General features: G+C 40.5%; 1 protein-coding gene across 1 annotated transcript in view; it reads left to right on the plus strand.

Moving 5' to 3' along the window:
- Positions 1-22,645, plus strand: part of VTA1 (vesicle trafficking 1) — a 70,654-nt gene that overhangs the window by 44,886 nt on the left and 3,123 nt on the right. The window contains exons 6-7 of the mRNA XM_089777283.1: positions 8,335-8,502; positions 14,001-14,081. Coding sequence (XP_089633409.1) covers positions 8,335-8,502; positions 14,001-14,081 — 249 coding nt within the window. The remainder of the gene's footprint in view (positions 1-8,334; positions 8,503-14,000; positions 14,082-22,645) is intronic.

Genomic DNA, 22,645 nt, shown 5'->3' on the forward strand with positions numbered 1-22,645 from the left:
ATTGTGGCGAAAACCATGCGTGAGACCCGCACTGTGCATGCGTGGACCGCCAGTGAATGGGGCGACCGGCTGAAATCTACTCGCCACGGATGAGTAGATGAGTGGATTTGTTGAGCCCTGCTGGTAACCCTGCACATGAGCAACCAAAACAAAATGTGTCTCAGGCCACACGTAGAACCTTAATTGGCTGAATGTTGCACTTGGGCCGCAGGTTGTCCATGAGTACAGGGGAGGGATAGCTCAGTAGTTTGAGCATTGGCTTGCTAAACCCAGGGTTGTGAGTTCAATCCTTGAGGGGGCCATCTGGGGCAAATCTGTCAGGGATGGTACTTGGTGCTGCTGTGAGGGCAGAGGACTGGACTCAATGACCCCTCAAGATCCCTTCCGGTTCTATGAGAGACTCATATGGAGATACACCAATGTTAAACATTAGGAAATGGACATATGACCTGCTTTTCAACCACTCTGAACTGTAATCTTATGTTTTGAGGATTCCCTTCCCATTTAATCAGAGAAAAAGAGGTATAGGCACAACTTCCACCTTGAGAAGAGATCAGATTATTGGTTCTTTAACATAAGAATTGATATACTGGATGAAATCAGTGATTTGTATAGTAGAATTTCCTATTGTGGCCAGTACTAGATGCTTCAGAGAGAGGTGCAAGAAATGCTGTAGTCGTGATCATAGAACCATCTGCTGTCAGGATACATTTCTTCCAAGCTCTCTTGAATAACAGATTGGCTAATGCTAAGAGTGGGGGAACCCCCCGCCCACGGGGTGGATGCAGCTTGCCAAACAATTTAATTTGGCCTTTGGGGGGTCCTGCAGCCATGAAATGCTGTGGGGGATCCCTGGAGCCACTTTAAAAACTTGACCCAACCTCCCCTGAAGCATGGCTGAATACTTCCGGGTCCTCTCCTGCATGTGGAAGAGGCGCACACAGGAGATCTGGTGAGAGGGAGAGGCTCCAGATGCTGGAGCCCTATGACATTCCATTAGGCGGCAGTGGGAAAAAAATGCTGGAGCTGCTTCCCAGGCTCAGGTGGCTGCAGAGGCTGTCAGCAAAACTCCTTTTACTGTGAGCAGGTGTGCAGGACCAGAGGAGAGAGAAGGAGGGAGGGGATCTGGTCCCAGAGTGGGAGGAAAGGGAAGCTCCTGAGCTAGTTCCCTGCATGGGGCAACTTTGAGGAAGAAGAGGAGGCGGCAGTGGGGCCAGATTCTCTCCCCGCCCCCCTGCCCCTTCCCTGAATAGGCTGGCTGCAGCAGGGAACAGCTTCTGGCAAACTGGAGCCTTAACAATTAAGGGGGCAAGTGGGACTGGAGGGAAGTGTGGAAATACCTTGCAGGAGTGGGAGGGAAGAGAATCCCGCCCTCCAGCTTCTTCCCTGCATGGGGTACCTTTAGGGAGGAAGAGGTGTCCACATCGGCGCAAGCACCAGAACTCCTTCCCAGCATGAGGAGAAAAGGGAGGAAGGGGTGGCCACAGCTGGGCAAGCCCCAAAGGCTTTGCTCTGGCTGGGGCATCTGCAAGGTTGTTTTGGGTTTTTTTTAACCTTTTTAGAATAGCATCTTTAGCACATCAAGGGTTTTTGTGGAATTTTTCTGTGTCCGTTTTTTTAAACAATCTGTTATAGTTTACAGCTTATATGGCACTTTTATAATGTTTGCAGGCTTTCTATTTAAACAACTATTTAAAATTCATCCTTTCTCTGTTTAACTACCTATATTTCACTGTCCCTTTTTTCTTATAAACATACAAGATACCTCTATTCGTATTATTTTTAAACTACTCTCCAAAATGATTATGATTTAGTTTTATTTTACTATGCAGTCCTTGATCCTTAAAGTGAGGCATGTACATGGTTTATGCCTCCTTATTTTACAGACTAGAAAACAAGCAAGGAAACTAATAAGTGACTTGCCCAAGGCCACAAAAGCTGTTAGAAGGAAGATTGGAATGCAGTAATTTTTCACTCTTACTACTATGCTAAAACCACTACTTTTCACTCGATATATTATCAGGGAAAAATGAAAATTGCAGCTCCCATTGTTAGGGTTATAAGAAAAAGTAAACTAATGGGGATGGTATCTTTGGTAATGATATAAAAATGAAAGCTATTCATAGTGGACCTCCACATTGTATTTTTATATATGGATGATGAAATGATAAAATACTTCTTTTGAGAGATTTATTAACATTGTACCAGATGTGGCATACATGCCATAACATGTTGGGCATTGTAGAGCCAAAGATCATATGTAAATAGATTTTTTTTTCAGTAGAAGATTCTGGAAAAAGAACTTGTCATAATTCTTGCTTTGTTCATCTCAGAAAGAAAAGCAACATTGTTTAAACATACTGCTGGACTTTCCCCATTCCTTTCGGCTTGCTCACTTTCTTCTTCCTCTTGCAAATGAAAAGTTACATGTTTAAATAGAATGAAACTAGCCATCTATATCTTGACAAATTATTACCATATTTTCCATACATGTTGTGCTCCCTAAGATTCTTGAAAATCATACTGTAAATCTTGGAGCTGTTCGTACAGTAACATAGGAGTTCTCTATGTAAATCTGCTCTTGAATTTAATGGAAGCTTTTGTCAGTAGCCGCAAGACCATGGAAACTTAAAATGACACACTTGATTTATTAATGTGGTTAGAATACGAGTCATGGAGTACATATGAAGGTCATTCAGGAGTACCTGTAGGTCATCTATTAAACTTTTATAACAGTCAAGAAAAACATAATTAAAAGCTGTATATTTACAAATTTTAAAAAATCCTCTTTGAATAAGGTATAAATACTATAAAATACCATGAACTACTGACATGGACATTAGAAAGTTCCAAGGAGACTTTGCAGTCTTTGTTAGAATAAGGAGCAATTTGTAGAAGCAGTAAACTTTAACTCCTCTGGGAGGAAAAGGTACTTGAGCACCTTTCTTGCCTGACTTAGGATGTGTCTACACTGCCAAGTTTTGTCACCGAAATTGTTAACTTCCAAAAATTAAAACACCAAAAATGGTTAGAGGGTGTGCACATTTATTCCTTCTGTTGACAGATCACATCCATACTGTGAGCACGATCATTGACAATGTGAGCAATGCACTGTGGGTATATATTTCACAGTGTCATGTTGTGGGAAGGCAGAGTTGATCCCTGAACATCTTGGGATTCCCCCTCAGTTCTCCCACAGTCGCTTCCGCTGCCAGGAGTGGCATTATGAATAGCTCTGTGAGCTTTCCCAGCTAAGGATTGTCAAAACAACACAGCAATCTGTCCTCCTCCCACGCAGCAGCAATTTGCCTGCTGCTGTGTTCCTAGTGCAGGGAAGAACAGGAGCAATCCAATGATTTACTCTTGGTTTGTTCCCCAAATGGAGCAGCTCACTCAGCTGTCAGATACTTCCTGGAGTTTTGAAATAGGAGAGGCGGATGCCTGCAGGGCAACAGTGATCAAAGCTGAGCGCAGCCATCAGTGCAGGCGTTATGGGATACTGTCCAAAGGCAGTTCTGTCCACAAAACAAACAGCAGAGTCCACACTGGGTCTTTGTCGACAATAAAGGAAGGGGAAAAGGAAAAAGTCTCTCCTAGGGGTGGAAGTGTTTTGTCACCAAAATTGGGCATTTTTCTTGACAAAAGTCCCATTGCAGTGTATATGCTCTCACAGTTTTGTCGCCAGAAGGCAGGTTTTGACAATAAAAGTTGCAGAGTAGACAAAGCCATGGATGAAAATATGGGTTTAAATGTTTTTAGAACTATATTTTGTGGTAAACTGGAGTTAAACAGTGCACCAAGATAAGAAAATAAAATGTATATGGAAACTGAACTTACTAAATGATCATTTGGAAAGAGGAGATAGCCTTTAGAGTTTCAGTTGGGAGTTCCTGACAACTCAAAAATATGGTTTCTATACCTATATTCAATATGATATTCTAAGCTGTATGCATGCATTTCATATGGTATATGCTTTTAATTAAAAACTTGTTGTGTGTCAAACACTTATGGCAGTGTTCCAGAATTCTGTTATTTTTATGATCTGCTTAAAATATAGATCACTACCTTCAAAGCAGAAAGTTATTTGTTTATATTAAGGATATTAAATATCGATTAATTTACTAGTCGAGTAGTCATTGGAATTTCCATCAACTACTTGACTTGTTGATAGGCACTTCAGCATTCCTACTTTGAAATGCACAAGAGCCCCGGTAGGGGCTCTTGTGCATTTCAAAGTGGAAGTGCCCGCATGGAGCCTAAGGTTAGCGGGGCATCAGAATCCACTGCTGATCCCTGGCTCCATGCTGCGCTGCTGCTTTGAAATGCCACGCAAAGATGGGGTCAGCTGCGCAACATTTCAAAGCGGCAGCATCACATGGAGCCTGGGATCAGCTGGGGAGTCCCCAGCTGACTCTGGGGTTCTGCAGAAATGTCACATGGAGCCTGGGTCAGCTAGGGAGTCCCAGCTGACCCTGGGCTCTGTGCAGTGCTGCTGCTTTGAATTATCCTCCTTCCTCTCCCACCCCCTTTGCTGCCTCTATTTGCTTATTGGAGAGTCAACTAGTCGACTACACCTTAACATCCTTAGTTTATATTTGCCAATATGTAATATCGATGGAATTGTTGCTGCCACTGTGTATAAATCTAGATTCAACACTATGTGGCAATTAGGTTGTAAAAATCCCATTTAACTAATTAACTAGTTAAATGTGGGGGGAGAGGTGCTTCAGCTCCCACCAATTAACCATAACTGCTAAGCCTTGCTCATTAAGGGTGAGGCTTATGGGTTAACCATTAACAACCCTTATTGGCAATAAAAATGTGACTTTTAAAGACAACAAATATAGAATAATCGTATTTTAATGGCATTGGCTGTAGAACTATAAATGTATACATTTAATCCAGAAGCAAAATGTATAGTTATTTAAATTGGTATCCACAAAAACAAGCACATGCATCACATTAAAAGTAAGACTACTAATATTAAAATTAAGAATGTTAAGACGTGGGTAAAATTTTTATCAACTACTGGGTTAGTCAATAAGGGAACACTTACTCAGTCCCAGCTCGTGCTGTGTCTAGGAGCAACCCCAGCTGTGGCTCTGCAGTTTAAATGTAGCAAGAGACAAGTGTGCAGGCAGCCTGGCTCCTGCTACATTTAAACTACAGAGCCACAGCTGGGGAAAGTCCCAGAACCAGCACAAACTGGGACTAATTAAACCCAGCTCAGTCCTGGCTCTGGTTTGGTCCAGGAGCTACCACCGCTGCAAATTTGCAATTTAAATGTAGGAAGAGCTGGGCATGCAAGCAGCCGAGCTCCTACTACATTTAAACTGCAGTAGTGCAGCAGATGTAAGTCCCGGACCCGGCATGAGCTGGGACTGAGCAAGCCCGGCTCAGTCCCTGTTCACCTGGGGTCCAGCAGCCCCTATCTGCAGTGGATCCAGGGCGGGGGCTAAGGATCTCCTGCAGACAGAGGCTGCTGCCGGAGCAGCCTCCGTCCACAGCTAGCCTGGGTCGTCGCAGACGGGCTGCTTCGCGGCAGCCTCCCTTGCCACCCCCACCTCGTGCTAATGTCTCAGCAGGTGCTGCTGTCTCTGTATCCCTTTGCTGTGCTGTCTCTCCTGTTGCTTCACTGCATTGTGAGGGGGAGGGGCTGGGGAAGAAGCAGTGATGCTGGGGGAACTGGCTTTTAAGCCAGCTTCCCACAGTACAGATTCCTGCACTTCACCCATTTGCTGCCTCTAATACAGAGGCAATAAGGGAAAGGGAGAAGCGAGTAGTTGATTCAACTACCTGATAAGTCGACTACTTGACTACTCACTTACATCCATAATTAAAATGAGTTATGTGAACAAAAAGGGTTAATTATTATTAAGGAGTATTTATAAATAGCGATTTTATCTAGAGTGCATTACAATAGTTAGCTGGTACAAACAACATTTGGAAAGATCATTAAGTGGTCCTCTGAGACCTACAGCAATTTTCAAGTGGTCTGCAAAAAATAAATTTTGAGAACCACTGCTTTAAGGTCTCTGCAACAGCTTGTTTTCCTTCAGTGTTACTTTAGCACTTCTATCATCTACTGGCCAGTTGCCACACTGAACTTTTAGCAGTCCTCCTGGCTCTCATGTACTTACACAAAAATACATAGTTTTTTTTTTCTTTTGGTAGTTGTTCTTTGAATTCTTTTTGTCTGCCTAATTATACGATTACACTTGATCTGTCAGAGTTTACGCACTTTTTAAATTTTATTTAGTAGGATTTGACTTCCACTTAAAGATACTTTTTGCCAGTTGTTTAGACATGATGACATTTTTTAGTCCTCTTACTGGGTGTTTGTGTGTTTTTGTTTGTGTATGTGTGGTTTGCTTGAGGTATACATTAGGGATGTTAGGGTGGTGGCATGGGGTAAGAACAGGGAACCTGGGCAGCAGCCTGGCTGAAACCAAAGTGCCTAGCAGGAGGCAGCTGGGCTCTAGTTGGAATACCCCACTCACTGAGGGTAACAGCCTAAGCTGTGAGCTACTTTCTTGTCAATTTCATCGCCCCAGCGTGGAACTTGACAAGAATGATAGCTTAGAATCAATACAAGTTACCCGCAGTATCTACACAGGTGCTACATTTTCCTAACTACACTGGTGTCTCTTGTTATAAGTAAGGATGTTAAGTACCATGCATTTCACTAATTGAATGGTCGATACATTTTTGCAACAACTATTTGATTAGCTGATAGTGCGGCGCTGCCCCTTTGAAATGCCACCATGGCATTTCAAAGGGGCAGTGCCACATAGCTGATCCCGGGCTTAGCGTAGCACAGAGCCTGGGGGTTAGCTGGGAAGTCCAGCTGACTCTGGGCTGCCTATGGCGTTGCCGCTTTGAAGTACCCCCATTTCTCCCCCCCTCCCGCTTGCTGCCTCTATCTGGTAGAGCAGGGGTGGACAATAAATTTTTGCCAAGGGCCACCTAAAAATTTCTGAAGTGGCCTGGGCCATTCCGGAATGGGCAGTGTCTCAAGCGGAAGGGGCAGGACCACAATACTTCCGGGTTCCCCACCCCCAGACCATGAAGGGTCTGGGGTGGGGGAGTGTCTTTGCTGATCTGCCCCCCCCCCCCCCTTCCCCTTAGGTGCCCATGCCCCTGGCTGGGAGACTTCCCACACTCCCCCATCCTCAGGCCCACAAAGGCCTTTTTGTCCACCCCTGTGATAGGCAGCAAGGGGGGAGTTGAAGAAGCAACTAGTAGACTATCTGATAAGCACTTGCTTATCAGATAGTTGACTAGTCCTTAACATCCCTAGTTGTTAGGTTGGTATAATAGGGCACTTATCTCAGTGGAAGCCAGGCTATAATGTGTACACTGACATAATTAGATTGACATAAGCCCCCTTACATTGACCTAAATCTGTAGTGGAAAACTTTGCGAACTTTAACTATTTGGCTTGAAATTTTCTGTGTTACGTGTTTTTCTCTCACTGAATTGTTCTAGATAATTTCATCCAAAATGGTTCGGCTACTTCTGAGAATGAAGCTAGCATTTTTTGTTTTGTTTTTGCTTTGCCTGTGTTTCAAAAAATTCTGGTAGCTTTTTCTTTGAAAAGCTGTATTCCCCTTCTCCCCCCCTCCTCTTCCGCCCCCCCCCCCACATGTTTTAGATTGGATTCAGATTTGTCAGTGGAAGATGGCCTTTGTGTCAGGTATGTGCCATTTGCCTTCCCCATGAAAAACTATCCAAATTTGGCCAAGCCACATGCCTTGTAAAAACAAAACAAAATTACAGTTCACAAATGCCTGGAGACTTGTGAAACCTTTTCCAGCTAAAATCTCTGAAAATACTGTGCACACTGAGTATGTTCCAGCCTGGGGCAAAGCACGACTTTCTGTCTGATTGAATTGCGAAAGAATAGAGTGTGGGTCTGGGTCCACCTCCGCCCTCACTAGTAACTGGGGGAAGTGAGTTGGACATTGAGGTACCCCAGAGGGGGCAATTGAACTATAATGGCATAGTGGAAGAACTGGGACCAGAAAGGCCCTGAGAGGACAAAGACTTTGCTTCCAGGAAAGGAGCCCTGCGGCAATACTCTTGTCCAGAATGGAGACCGAGAGAGACAGTACAGAGGTGTTTGTGAGCTTCCAGAATATATCCCATGATATACTTATACTTCTGTAGGTCATCATTTGATTTTTGTTGTAGTTGTTAAACCATTCATTTTATAACTTTATAAGATGTTATCCAGATAGAGAAGTCAAGGAGGCTTATTGTTGCAGACATAAATGGCAGTTTATATTCTTGCATAAAATAAGAATTTAGAGTCCTTTTCTGTATTTTTAACAGATGCTCAAAATGAAAAAGCTGGCTCATCTGTTCTACCGACGCAGGTACCTCAGCCATCATCTTCTACATATGATCCAAACATGCCAGCTAGTAATTATACTGGCATACATATTCCACCTGGTGCACATGCTCCAGCCAACACTCCAGCTGAAGTACCTCATAGCACAGGTATGTTGTGTTTATATCCAAGAACACAGATTTACTTTTACTTGTAAGGTGCTTTGTCATTCCACAGTAACCTCTTCTTTGGTTATGTATGAAGTATAATAAGCTGCAATATTGTATGCTAGAAGATTTACCCAGCAGTGTGCAGGCTGCTCTGGAAAGAGAGGTAGTTCTACCCCAGTCCTCTCCACCGCAGTGGCTTGGGATTTGGGGAGCAGTACCTCTAGATGGCAGCTTCAGCAGGAACAGGTGGGACAAAGAGGCAGACACAAACTTTCTTATTTTTTTTATATATATATATATATATATATATATATATATATAAAAAAAATGAGAGAGGGAGAGGGAGAGGGAGAGCGCGCGCGCTAGCTATTCCTTTCTCCACTCCTGCCCCCTTCAATCACATAGGGCTATAGCTGTCCTGGTCCATCAAGGACAAGGGCTTGTTTAGGAATATGCTTTTTTTTCTTCCCTTGCTCATTCTCTACAATCAGTTTGCCAGTCCTTGATAACAAGTCAGTGTTAGTTACTTTATCCCACCGTATTCCTCTGCATCTTTACCAGTATTGAAAAAGCCCCTCTTACCATCCCAGTTCTTGCTTCCATCTCCTTATGGAATTGGTCATTAACACTCATTCTGTATCCAAGATACACAGTCTAGTTCAGGGGCGGTGAACTTTTTTGGGTCGGGGCTCACTGATGTGACCCCCAACTGAGAAGGAGAAAGACACTCCCCACACTCCCTTCACACACCAGAATTTTAAGGGGTTCCAGACTAGTAGATTTTGTGTGCTCCTACCCCACAGAGGGATAGCAGGAGGGCTGGAGCACCAATGTGGACTCCCCAATGCTGGAGGGAGAGCCCCAAGCCTCAAGGGCTGGATCCCCCAGGCCTTAGGTTCCCCATCCCCAGTCTAGCTAATTATTCCATATTCTTGTCTATCAATAATACATGCACCTTTATTACTGACCATTATTCAATCATTATTCAATGATCATGACTTTTGTTTTTGTTTTTTTACTTATCCTTTATCTAATTTTAGCAGCCTCACATTTGACATTGAGAGTCTTTTTCATAGCATCATCATTTGTGTCCAAGAGAACAATGTCATCTTTGAAGTTTTCCTGTAATACACGTAACGTCTATATCTTCCTTTAATGTTGCTCTTGGCATCATGTTGTTTTTCACAGAACAGAAATGATGAGGTGATAAAATGCAACCCTACTGCACTCCAGTAATGATAGCAAACCATTCTCTTCACATTCTGTCCATTTTGAACCTTCATATATTATCTTGACCTTTCTTCCTAGGAAGTCTATATTGTCACAAAGTTGTCCATAGTAACTCTATGAATGTATTAGAGGGGTAGCCGTGTTAGTCGTAATAAACAATGAGAAGTCCTGTGGCAACTTATAGACTAACAGATTTATTGGAGTATGAGCTTTCGTGGGCAAAGACCCACTTCATGAGATAAAAGAAAGCTTATGCTCCAATAAATCTGTTAGTCTATAAGGTGCCACAGGACTTCTATGAATGTAGTCGAAAGCTTTCGTTAAATATACAAAGTTCAAGATTAATCTTCTGTGGTAAGTGAACCCCTGCTCAGTTAGACATTTCATAGAAGCATAGAACACTAGAAATGGAAGGGACCTCGAGAGGTCATTGAGTCCAGGACCCAGTACCGTATAGATCATCCCTGATCTAACCTGCTCTTAACTGTCTCCAGAGATGGAGATTCCACAACCTCCATAGGCAACTTATTCCAAAGTTTAACCACTCTAACAGGAAGTTTTTCCTAATGTCCAACCTAAACCGCCCTTGCTGCAATTTAAGCCCATTGCTGCTTGTCCTATCCTCAGAGGCCAAGGACAACAATTTTTCTCTCTTCCTTGTGACACACTTTTAGATATCTGAAAACCGGTATCATATGCCTTCTCAGTCTTCTCCTTTCTAGACTAAATAAGCCCAGTTATTTCAGTCTTTCTTCATAGGCCGTTTTCTCTAGACCTTTAATCACTCTTGTTGCTCTTCTATGGACCTTCTCCAATTTCTCCACATCTTTCTTGAAATGTGGTGCCCAGAACTGGACACACTACTCTGTGCTAATTAGGCCTCAATTGGAGTAGAGTGGCAAAATGACTTCTCGTGTCTTGCTCGCAACACTCCTGTTAATGCATCCCAGAATCATGTTTGCTTTTTTTGCAACAGCAGCATACTGTTGGCTCATATTTAGCTTGTGGTCCACTATAACCCCTAGATCCCTTCCTAGACAGTCGCTTCTCAGTCTGCTGTATGTGTGAAACTGATTGTTCCTTCCTAAGTGGAGTACTTTTGCATTTGTCCTTATTAAACTTCATCCTATTTACCTCAGACCATTTCTCCAGTTTGACCAGGTCATTTTGAATTATGACCCTATCCTCCAAAGCAGTTTCCACTCCTCCCAGTTTCATCTGATGGTAAAGAAGTAGTTCACACACTATCTTTTTGGTCTAAGGCTTGACTGCTTGTTATGCATATTTTTTATCTATGACCTTTCTGATTTTGTTCTGTAACATTCTTTCTCCCAAACTATATTACAAAGATTACTACCACATACTCATTAGCTTTAAGCATTTCAGCAGTATTCTTATCTTAGCAAGTACTTTTGTCATTTTTAGCTGATTAATATCTTTCTCTTTCTGCTTCTGAATTTTCTAGCAGTGAAATATTTAATTATTCACCTTCTTCACGTCCATCAATACAAATTGTAGTCTCTGGTTGGTATAGTAGTTCATTAAAGTGTTGTTACCATTGTTCCTTTTGTTCTGCTTCCATTAGCAATCTTCCATCTTTTTTATTTTATCATTTTAATGTAGCTTAGGAGCTATGTTAACAATTGCTTATACATCTGAAACAGTTATCTAGTGTCATCTTTAACCAATGCCCCTCTCAATCTCTCACACACACACACATACCTACCCCTTTCTGGTATAACTTCTTTGTTTCTTTATCTTCCTGTACATGAACCCTTTGCAGAATGCATTTTTCTTTCTGCTTGTGACACCCATGCTTACCTCCCTTTTTTTAAAGACTTTTCTTTCCTCTTTTGTTTTCCATGCACGTAGCTGTATCCACTTTTCTGTCGTTGATCCTCTTGGTCCAAATGAAATTATTGCATCTTACCAGCAGACATCTCTAAAGAAAGCCCATTTTTCCTCTGTACCATCATTTGTCACCTGCAGCTTTTCTAATTAATTGGAGAGGTCGATTTTTAACTCCCTCCTGATTCCCAGGTCAGACAGTTTCTTTACATCAAATACTATCTCTCTTTAGGGGTTTTTTTCAGCTTTTTTTCTAACTGTTCCAATGACAAGGTAGTGGTTACTTTCTATGTCAACATTTGTAAAAGATCTTGAACCCTGCAGTGATTTTTCTCTACCATCTTTTAGGCAGCATAATCCAGTTGTTTCTCAGCAATTTCGTCATTTGACTTCCATGTTAGTTTGTATTCCCTGAGACAATGGAAGAGTGTTCCCACAAATGGCACAAATTATACATGCTTTATATCTAAATTTATCTTGCCCCAGAGCAAGAAATTTATGAAATGTTTGTATCCAACATGGTCATTACCAACTTGGGCGTTTATGTTCCTCATAACCAGAACTACATCATTAGCATAAACCTTGATTTAGTAAGTCTCGCAACTTATTACAAAATATTCCCTTTGCTTGTTCATCACGGTCATTGGTAACCGTGTAACATTGGGTAGTAGGTAGTTAGCATGATTTGTAACAAAATATCTTATAACTCGTGAGTCGACTGGTTCCCATTTTTTTTTAAAGCTTGTGGTTGCTTTTTAGTTGAGGAGTATTCCAACTCTTCCTTCAGGAATATCACTAATAGAGTACTGTGATATGATCTGAATAGAGTATTCCACATTCAGTCAATCTTATTGCTCGTACCAGGATTACTAATATTGGACCAGGTCTGAATGACTACTTGACTCAGTTTTCCAGTGCCCCACGTAGTTCTCACATTCCAGCACATAATTTTAGATTTTGTTTTAGCTACTTGGATCTCTCATTTCTGGTGATGAATTCCTTCAGACATTTTATCTACTACCATCATACCTCAGTTTGACCTCAGTGATTCGAAAAGGTCATGGGCTCCTTCAACTTGGCTAACTGAGGTGGACTCTTTTTTTTTCATCTGAGTTTTTCTATAGCTACACCTTTTTTACATGGACAGGTAGTTGGTCTGACTCTCAATCATAGGTTCATGACTTCTTATCCATTCTATTCAGAGCAGCCAAACATATGGGGTTCCCTGATTCACTATCTGAGGGACACAACTGGTAATTTAGGATGCCCCAGGTAAATGACATGGTTGTATGGTAACAAGAGATTGTCTACATGTATGGGAGGAAGTTGGGTTCATGTAGAACTACCTTTATCTCGGAGAGCTGAGAAAGATGTGATAGAAAAATGCTGTCTCTCTCACTGAGTGCACAAGACACTGGAGTGAAAATTGTATTTTCAAAGGAGCACAGTCACATATTTTAAAAAAGTTCACTTTCATGATGTCACCATCATGTGGAACAACTTTTCTATATCTCATCATGTCTCATGGCTTAACTCTTCTTTTTCAGATGAAATTATAATGTCTTTGAAAATAAACAAACGTTGTTTTTGTTCTCTTCTCCCCTGCTTTCTCCTAGTTCCTTGTACTAATTTTGTTTTAAAACTTAAATATGGTAACCAACTTATTCTCATTAGACCTTTTTTCACACCAACTTCTCCATACTTGTGAATGTTAGTGTGACGGCGCTTCGGGATTCCCCGATCCTGCACACTCGTAACACCCAGAACAGACTCCACCAGCCAGTAGAATAGAGAAGGTTTATTGCTTCTCCAGGATACAGCATAGCACAACACAGGTGTGATGTGGTTACAGGAGTCAGGGCCAGGGTGTCTCAGACCCCTTGGGTTAGGGGATCCATCGCCCCCTCAGCACTCAGCTTAGTCTGTTCCCTTCATGTTTCCCAGCCAGAAACTGCCTCACTCCCAGACCCTGCCCCCCAACCAGGTGGCCGTCTCAACCTCCTTTCCTTTGTCTCTCCCTCTGGGAAAAGACTTGTTATCTGCTCAAGCTGGGACTAGGTGTCTGGTCCAATACACATGTGGGTGAGTCAGTGGGAATTGCACATCACAGTGCAGGGAATCCCGGGTTTCAGAGCAGACAGCACCCCTACTATGTCACAGTTAGTTGTGTGAAATTCTTGATGTAAGTCTTTATGAAGGGTGCTATACAGAGATATTAAAACTTTTATAGCCAATAAATTATTTTTAAAAGTAGATTATAAATATTTCTGAAATTCTCCTACATTTTCCTTCCATCTCATTATTTACATTAAAGGCCCATTTTGGATTATTAACACAGTAATGTAAACAAATCAATTTGCTTTTTAAATCTATAATTAAAATAACATTGTGTAATTTCACATTGTTTCACTGATTTGCAGGTGAAACAAGTAATACCATTCAACCCGCTCCACAGAATATCCCAGTTGTAGATCCTTCTCTTTATAAAGCTCAATCGTCAGGTAAGGTGCTGGCTTGTATGTTTTTCCTTACGACTTGCTTTGACAACAAATAGTTTGAGAAAAAGCCATAAAATTTCAGTAATGCTGACAATTTACTAATAAAGAGTATTGCTCTTTGGGGCTTGGACTGTCTTTCTGCATTTGTAAATATCTAGCACATTATGAATGTTACTTACATGGAAATGGTTTTATAACTGTTGTTAATATGCTGAGATATAAGCTATTTGGCTATTACTTAAATTTCGTAGCTAACCAAAGCATGATCTGTACTTAGAATCTTGTTTTCTGAAAAGCCCAGGTGTGCAGAAAGTAGATTTACGTGATTAGATAGGCAATGTCATAGAAACAAAACTAGAAGGGACCTCGAGAGGTCAGCAGGTCCAGTCCCTTGCATTCATAGCAGGACCAAGAACCATCTGACCATCCCTAACAGGTGTTCGTCTAACCTGCTCTTAAAAATCTTCAGTGATGGAGATTCCACTGTCTCCCTAGGCAGTATATTCCAGTGCTTAACCACCCCAACCTAAACCTCCTTTGCTGCAATTTGAGCCCCTTGCTTCTTGTCCTGTCATCAGAGATTAAAGAGAATAATTTTTCTACTTCCTCCGTATAACAACATTTTAGGTACTTGATAGCTATTATATTGTCCCCTCTCAATCTTCTCTTTTCCAGACTAAACCTAATTTTTAAAATTTTCCTTATAAATCATGTTTTCCTTTAATCATTGGACCGTCTCCAATTTCTCCACATCTTTCCTGAAATATGGCATCCAGAACTGGATACAATACCAGTTGAGGTCTAATCAATACAGAGTGGAGCAGAAAAAATACTTCAAGAGTCTTGTTTTCAATACTCCTGGTGGATACATCCCAGAATGATGTTTGCTTTTTTTGCAAGTGTCACACTATTGACACACATTTAGCTTGTTCACTATGACCACTAGATCCATTTCTGCAGTACTCCTTTCTAGACAGTTAATTCCCATTTTGTATATGAGAAACTGATCATTCCTTCCTACATGGAGTACTTTGCATTTACCCTTAATGAATTTCATCCTATTTACTTCAGATCAATTCTCCAGTTTGTCCCAATCATTTTGAATTCTAATCCTCTCCTACAAAGCAATTGCAGTCTCTCCCAGTTTGCTATAATCCACAAAATACTCTTCCTCTGATTTGGTATTGAACTATTACAGTGATAGACTCTGTGCTACTATTTTTCAAATGAAATTTAAAAGCATCCAGTTCAGTAAAAATGATGAGTCTGGTGATGTTGCTAAATTCCGTGTTTACTAATCACTGGACATTCTACCTAAGATGGCTCCTACAAGGTCAGTGTAAAGTTGTTGTTCACTTCCTTCCTAAAATAATAACATAACAATAACAGTAATAAATAATTAATAATAATAATAGTGTTTCTGTAGTATCTCAGCTGTAGAATACCTGCCAGAGGCAGCATACGTGATTTGTAGGTAATCCCTGTATCAAATGAGGTAACTTAATATGATGTCTAATGATGCTGCCTGCCTGTTATTACCCATCACTTAAAATTTGCTTTGAATCCAAAATATGTTTTCTTATATAGTGCTGCTGTCTGTGATATTATATTAGAATACATTGCCACAGTATTTCTCTGTTCATAATCTCATTTTTCTCTCATACATATCAATTAACCTTAGCAAAAAAACCATAATTAGAGAAAGGTGGTGTCTGACCAAAAGCCAGAATCCTCCTAAATTCTAATCCTAGCACTGACACGCCACTGAACAAGTCCATTAACTTTTCTGCCAGAGTACTTCCATGTACAAAAGTGAGGTATAGTAAGAAAGGTTATGTTGCCATTTCTGTGTGGTTAGTATAATTTTATTAAACTTGGGGAAATATAATTTTGATATTGTAATTCTATCAAGAAAGAACTAATTAAAGGTTCTGTGGTACATTAATAATTTAAAATACATTGTTCTATGGGATATTAAAAGAATACTTTGCAGTCTGCTCTTTGAGTATAATTAGACTTGGAAGGATTTGATTTTTGTAGGCAAATGTCAGGAAATATCAATAGAGAAATTGAAAAAATATTTCCATCAATAAGAATCAAAATGTACAAGTAAGCAAAGTTTAAAAAAAAATGCTGCTTGGGAACTTATTATAGTTTGATTTAAGGATACTTACTTTGTATGTTTTGATGTAATGTTGATCATTTTTGTTTTAGCTATATTCCAACATCATGGCCATGTAGACGAGGCTCCTGCCTCAGCTCACTCTACATAATTGCATAAGCAGAGCAGGTGGTGCACACACAGCCCACAGGGAACTGCAACCCAGCCCTCAAGGAACCAGACTTAGCCTTTGCCTTCACTTGGCCTCTCTGCTTCCCTTAGTCTACCTTTATAATTCACACTCTGACAAAGTGACCTCCCACAAACAAGCAAATGTTAATGAACATTATGATGGCAGCAAATGCAAATATCATGAGTATGACTATTTACAGATGGGTGAGAATCAGTCTTGTTCACTTGCGTTGGAATACGCTAAAAAGGAAACAAAAAAGGGAGGAGAAGTCAGGAGGGTTAGATGTGAAGTGAAATGAAATGAAGTGAAGAGATGGGAAGGTAGGAGGAGGAGAGGGCTGGCAGAGTTTATCAGAACAAAGCAAAATTGCTTTGGTTACTTCTGTGCCCCCAGCTGGAGTGTGTGTGGATCCTCCCATAGTTTGGAGCGAAGGAGTGTCAGTGTCTTAAGTTATGGCTATGTAATATAACAGGTAATCTGAAGCATTGCTGAGAGGGTCAAATCAGGGCAAATTGCTTAGAACCAGGGCTACTTACTGCCCAAGACAGGGTTCTCCTCTATAAGGCACCAAACCAGTCTCACACAGCACTCCAGCTGCCAATCCTAGCCAGCAAGAAGTTGCACAAGCAAATCCCTCTAGACCAGTGTTTCTTAAACTTTTTAAGACCAAGGAACACCAAACAATTTTTTTTATAGGGAACACCAAGGATTTTTTTTTTGTTGGGGGAGGTTTAATCCTTCGAGGGCAGCCATTCCCCAGGGAAAAGTTGTTGACCAAAAAAAGCCCCCAGAGAAAAGATATTGAGCAAAAGACAAACAAAAAAAAATAACAATTAAAAAAAAGTGAGACTTGTCCCTTTAAGGGTGGCCATTTTGATTTCTGTTCTCTCCGCGGCACACCGGTGTGCCGCAGAACATACTTTAAGAAACACTGCCCTAGACACTCCAGCTTTACCTGCGCCACAACCAGCACTCAACTTACACTGATGAGAGGTTATGAAAACCAGTCTCACCAACTCCAGACAGGTTCTCCCAATCCCAAAGGACCAGCCACAACCTCAGGTCAATTTATACCTCAGATCTTCTTCCAAAGGAGGATGCTGTGCCAGTCCTTTAGAATCTAAAATCTAAAGGTTTATTAATAAAAGAAAGAAAAGGTCAAGAGTAAGATTGTTAAAGAAAATCCATTATATACATCTATTGCCAAGTTCTTGATGTAGGCTCTTAGCAGAGATGTAACAAACTGCCAGCTTAAAAGTCTCTGTAGTACATCCTATGTTCCTTCCTGGCCTTCTGTCCTTAGCAAAGGTGCTTTTGAAGTGGAGAGCAAGAGTGAAGACAAGATGGAGGCACCCTCAGGATACTTTTATAATCTTGCCCATGTGGAGGGAAATCCATTGTTCTTTTAGCTGCTGGTACCTCCCAAAATGGAGCTGGTCATGACTACCAAACCAATTTATGACCTTTCTTGGTAAGGAACCATGGAATATCCAGGTGTGTCTTTCTCAGGCAAGGGGCTCTGTGCTCCTCAGGTATCAATTGGCAACCCTTAAGAGCCATTGTCCATGCAGCATTGAGCAACCACCCTTCACAATAGGTGGTCAATGCCTACTGCTGTCTCCCAGACTGAAAACATTTAAAACATAAATACAAAGCCCTTATTCATAACTTTACACACACAGATCGTACAAGCATATGAGTAGCCCAGACAAAGCCAGCATAGCATAAGTTTTCATTTGATACCTCGCATGGCCCACTTTGCACCGAATTTGGGGAACACTCACAATAGTGGGTGCAACAGTGATTTACTTACTCACATTAAAAACCAATAATGTGACAGGCTACAGTAGAGAATTTACAGTGGCACCAGTGTAGCTGTGCCACTGTGAGCTGTATAATGTGGCTACTTGAAGCCGATGGAACCAAGCTTTCTCATCAGCATAATTACTCCAGCCCCCACAAGCAGCTATAGCTATATTGGTGAAAGGAGTTCTTCTGTCAACATATTTTTGTCCACACTAGCACTTAAATCATTGTAACTTTTGTCTCTTGGTGGGTGAGGGGGTTTCATACCTCAGAGACATAGTTATACGGACGTAAGTGCTAATGTAGACATAGCTTAGCGTTAACATCTAAAACTTCCGATTCCTATAGTCAAACATCATCAAACTGACTTAGTTTCTTGGTACAAATAAGCCAGAACTGTATACCACTTTTGTACATCATCTGCATGCATTAGTTTAGTCATTGTTTTTGTTAACCTGTGAATGAGTTAGTGAAGTGTTATGTGACATTTTATATAAACTGTGTATGCTCCAATAAACTGCTTTTGCCAGTGGTATAATGTAATGAAGCCACCTATACCTTCCTGTTGTACAAGTGATCATATTTGAAATTAATAATTATTTTGGTTTTCCTTATGCAACATAAAAATAATTACATGTATAAGATAGCTAAATAAATGTATACATCTGGGAACAAAGAATGTAGGCTAAATGTACATGAGGGGGGAATACCAAGAAGGAAAAACTTGGGGGGTGGAGGGAAGAAAAGAGCATTGTGATGGATCATGAACTGAACATGAGATTCTAGTGAGACACTGTGGCAAAATGGATAATGGAATTCTTGGATGCATAAATTGAAATTGCAAGAAAGAGTAAAGAGATTACTTTGACACTATTTTTACTGCTGCTGCAATACTGCTTCCAGTCCTGGTGCTCACAATTCAAGAAGCATGCTGATAAATTGGAGAGAAGAGGCACAAGTTAGGTTGAAGTATTAGGCTATGTCTAGACTGCAGGCTTCTTTCGGAAGAAGCCTTTTTCAGAAGAGAACTTCTGAGAAAACTTCTTCTGAAAGAGAGCATCCATGCTGCAAAAGTGCATTGAAAAAGCGATCTGCTGTTTCGAAAGAGAGCGTCCAGACTGAATGGACGCGTGTAAGCTGTGATTGCTACGGACAGAATGGCTAGCAGGGTACCTGTGCTTTTTCCTCATTCCTCTTCTTTCCAAAGAACTCCCTTTTCCCCGTGCACACACGCCTTTTTGCGAAAGAGCTCTTTCACAAAAAGGCTGCTGCTTCATAGAATGAGGATTACCAATGCCAGGAAAAAACTCTCTGTTCTCTTGATTATCTTGCAGAAGAACGCAATTGCAGTGTGGACATTACTCAAGTTTTGTCAGGAAATTACCATTTTTTCCCCAATAAAACTGTAGTGTAGACATACCCTTAGTGAGCACTGTCTATTTAGCTTAACAAAAAGGAGGTTAAGGAGTGACTTGATTGTAGTCTATGGGAAACCTACTCAGGAACAAATGGGATCTCTCTGATCTTATATAACGTGATCCAGTGGCTGGAAGTTGAATCTAGACAATTCAGACTGGAAATAGGATATACATATTTTTCCATTGGAATAGTTCACCAAGAGTCATGGTGGGTTCTTTATTACCGGCAATTTTTAAATCACAAGATCTGATGGGTTTGTTCTTGTTTTTTAAAAACATGGTCTAAGAATTATTTTGGAAAGGTTCTATGGTCTGTGTTATCCAGGAAATCAGGCTAGATGATCACAGTGGTTTCATCAGGTCTTGTAATCTATGAATCTATATTAATTCAAATGATATAAGTAAAAACATTGTCTAGTTACATTTTTAATATCTTAACTTTCTTTTTAATAGGAAAAGATATGTTCACTCCTTTCCAGTAATTGGAATCTTTGAACCATAAATATTGATTGTACATTTAAAGAATGGTGAAAGCACTGCTAACACATACTAATCATTTTAATTACAGTCCCCACTTTCATTTTCTGTAGGATACATCTAAGACCTTGTCTACGTACACCATGCACAGGTTTCATTAAAACTCTGGTTTTAAACCAGTTTACTTAAACTTGTCCAGGCTTGTGAATAGCCATAAAAATTAAATAATATATCGGTGTTTTTCTTTCTTACTATGTGATTTTCTTATCCCTCCTCAAAATGCCCTTCAGTTTCTGTATCATGTTCATAATTGCTGAGTTAAAAGAATCCAGTGACTAGTGGAAGTCAGCTTTGGATTGGAAATGACTATCACATTTCAGAAATGAATATAACTACTACACTAATATTATTTTTGGATTAACACAGAGTCTGGTTTGTTTCAGGATTGGAACATCACAGCTTTTCCCATGTCTCAATATTTTTTGAGGGGCCTTTACATTTTATATAGGTTGAAATTAGTTACTAAATGGACCAGCTATCTAAATGGCAGTTTTGAAATAACTGTAAATATTGAAGTTCTAGAATTCCACAGCGTTTCAAATAAATGAAATATCTTATGAAAATTACACTTGACTTTTTTCTATACTCTTTCTCCTTTGTGAGATGCTGACTTTCATAGGACCCAAGGCTGCTCATCACCTTGTAAGATGAGGCCCTTACTGGGTAAACTTTGGTATATAACTTAAAATTGCTAGAGCGTTTTCCTGGCATGTTGATATGCTGGTATCTGAAGGAGGCATCATAAAAAATAAAGCTTCCTGCCAAGAAAACATTAATAGAGCTGGTGCTGTAAAAATAAGATTAGATTTGCAAATTTAGGCTTTCTTCCAATAAATTACTTGAATACTGGAATGATGCCTTGTCTGTTTTCTAAAGAATGATTTTCTAGTTTCTTTTGGCATTATAATATGAAACAAAAATGGTCTAGGGGAACTTGTTCTTTTAATTTTCAAATTTGTAACACACTGTGTGGTGGTATTCAGCCCAACTGGTTTGACTTAGTTAAATGTCACGTAAGCTGTGAAATATGGCCAAATGTATACATACCGTGTATGTACGAGTACATTTTTTAAAAGGTGTAAACTGTGTCTAATGATTCACTAATAAGCCCTGAAGTATACTGCTGTCATATAGTAATCTTACAGGTTTGACAGGTACCAGATGCCAGAATATTCAACAGGTATTCTATCACAAGCTTTATAGTTTGAAGATGAAAGTAAGTGCAGGTGTGGAGTGTGTTTTCATTATGGATATAATTAAACCTCAAGAGCTTCTTTCCTGGTCATATGCTATTTGTTTTGAAAGGCTGATTGTTTCACTGACATGCATTTAACGGTAAATGTCAACGATACTAAATGTTTACGCATTGTACAACAGTAAAAACAAGAAGGAATCTGGTAGTACCTTAAAGATTAACAAGGGGCATGAGCTTTCATGAGATACAGCTCAATTCCTTAGATGCTTAAAATGCAAGAAAGGCAGGAATAGAGATGGGATGTAATATCAGTGCTAATTAAATCAGTGTGGATGTGGCTCATCTCCAACAGTGATGAGAATGTGAGAATACCTGAAGGGGAAGGGAAGTCCTCACTTACAGACAGTCCCCCATTCTGAAACAAATACCACCAACTTCACACCCCATAACAGAGAAACTATCCCAGGAAGCAATCTCTGCAACAAACACTGTTGTCTGTACATCCACCTTAGTGACATCATCACAGGACCTAACCACATTAGCTATACCAGTGATTTTCAAAGTGGGCCCTGAGCCTGCTGTAGGAAAGCTGCTAGCAGGCTTGCACCACTTTGTTTACCTAGAGAGTCCATAGCCAGGGAGTCTTGCAGCTCCTATTGGCTCCAATTCTTCACTTCCAGCTAGGGAGAGCTGTGGGAAGCAGCGTGGCTACAAACCCTTTAGGTAAACAAAGCAGCACAGGCCCATAGCCCACTTTCAGAAACACTGAGCTAATACTATTAAAGGCTCGTTCACCTGCACATATATCGTGCCAGCAATCCCCCTCTGCCATGTACTTTTGCCAAACCGGACTGTCTCTACTCAATCAAAAAAAAAAAAAAAAAAACCACCCTTCAAAAACAGACTGCAATGAAAAACTGCTGAAATGGAATTCATATGCAAATTTGACACTGTCAGAATGGGTCTGGAAAGAGGCATGGAATAGTTCTCTCGTTACAATAAATAATTTCCCTTCAGGTATTCTCACCTTCTCATCACTGTTGGAGGTGAGCCACATCCACCCTGATTTAATTAGTACTGATATTACACTCCCATCTGTGTATCCCTGCCTTTTCACTTCAAGCATCTGAGGAAGTGAGTTCTCTCACGAAAGCTTATGTCCTAATAAATTTGCTACTTTTTACGGAGCCACCAAACTCCATGTTGTTTTTTTCTGAAACAGACTAACACAGCTACCTCTCTGAAACCTGTACAGCAGTAGTAATTATCATCTGGATTTGTCTATTATGTGGATGCTAATATTCCCAAAATAATCTT

The sequence above is a fragment of the Pelodiscus sinensis genome, chromosome 3 (genome assembly GCF_052426305.1).
Source record: "Pelodiscus sinensis isolate ZL-2025 chromosome 3, ASM5242630v1, whole genome shotgun sequence".
Lineage (NCBI taxonomy): Eukaryota > Metazoa > Chordata > Testudines > Trionychidae > Pelodiscus > Pelodiscus sinensis.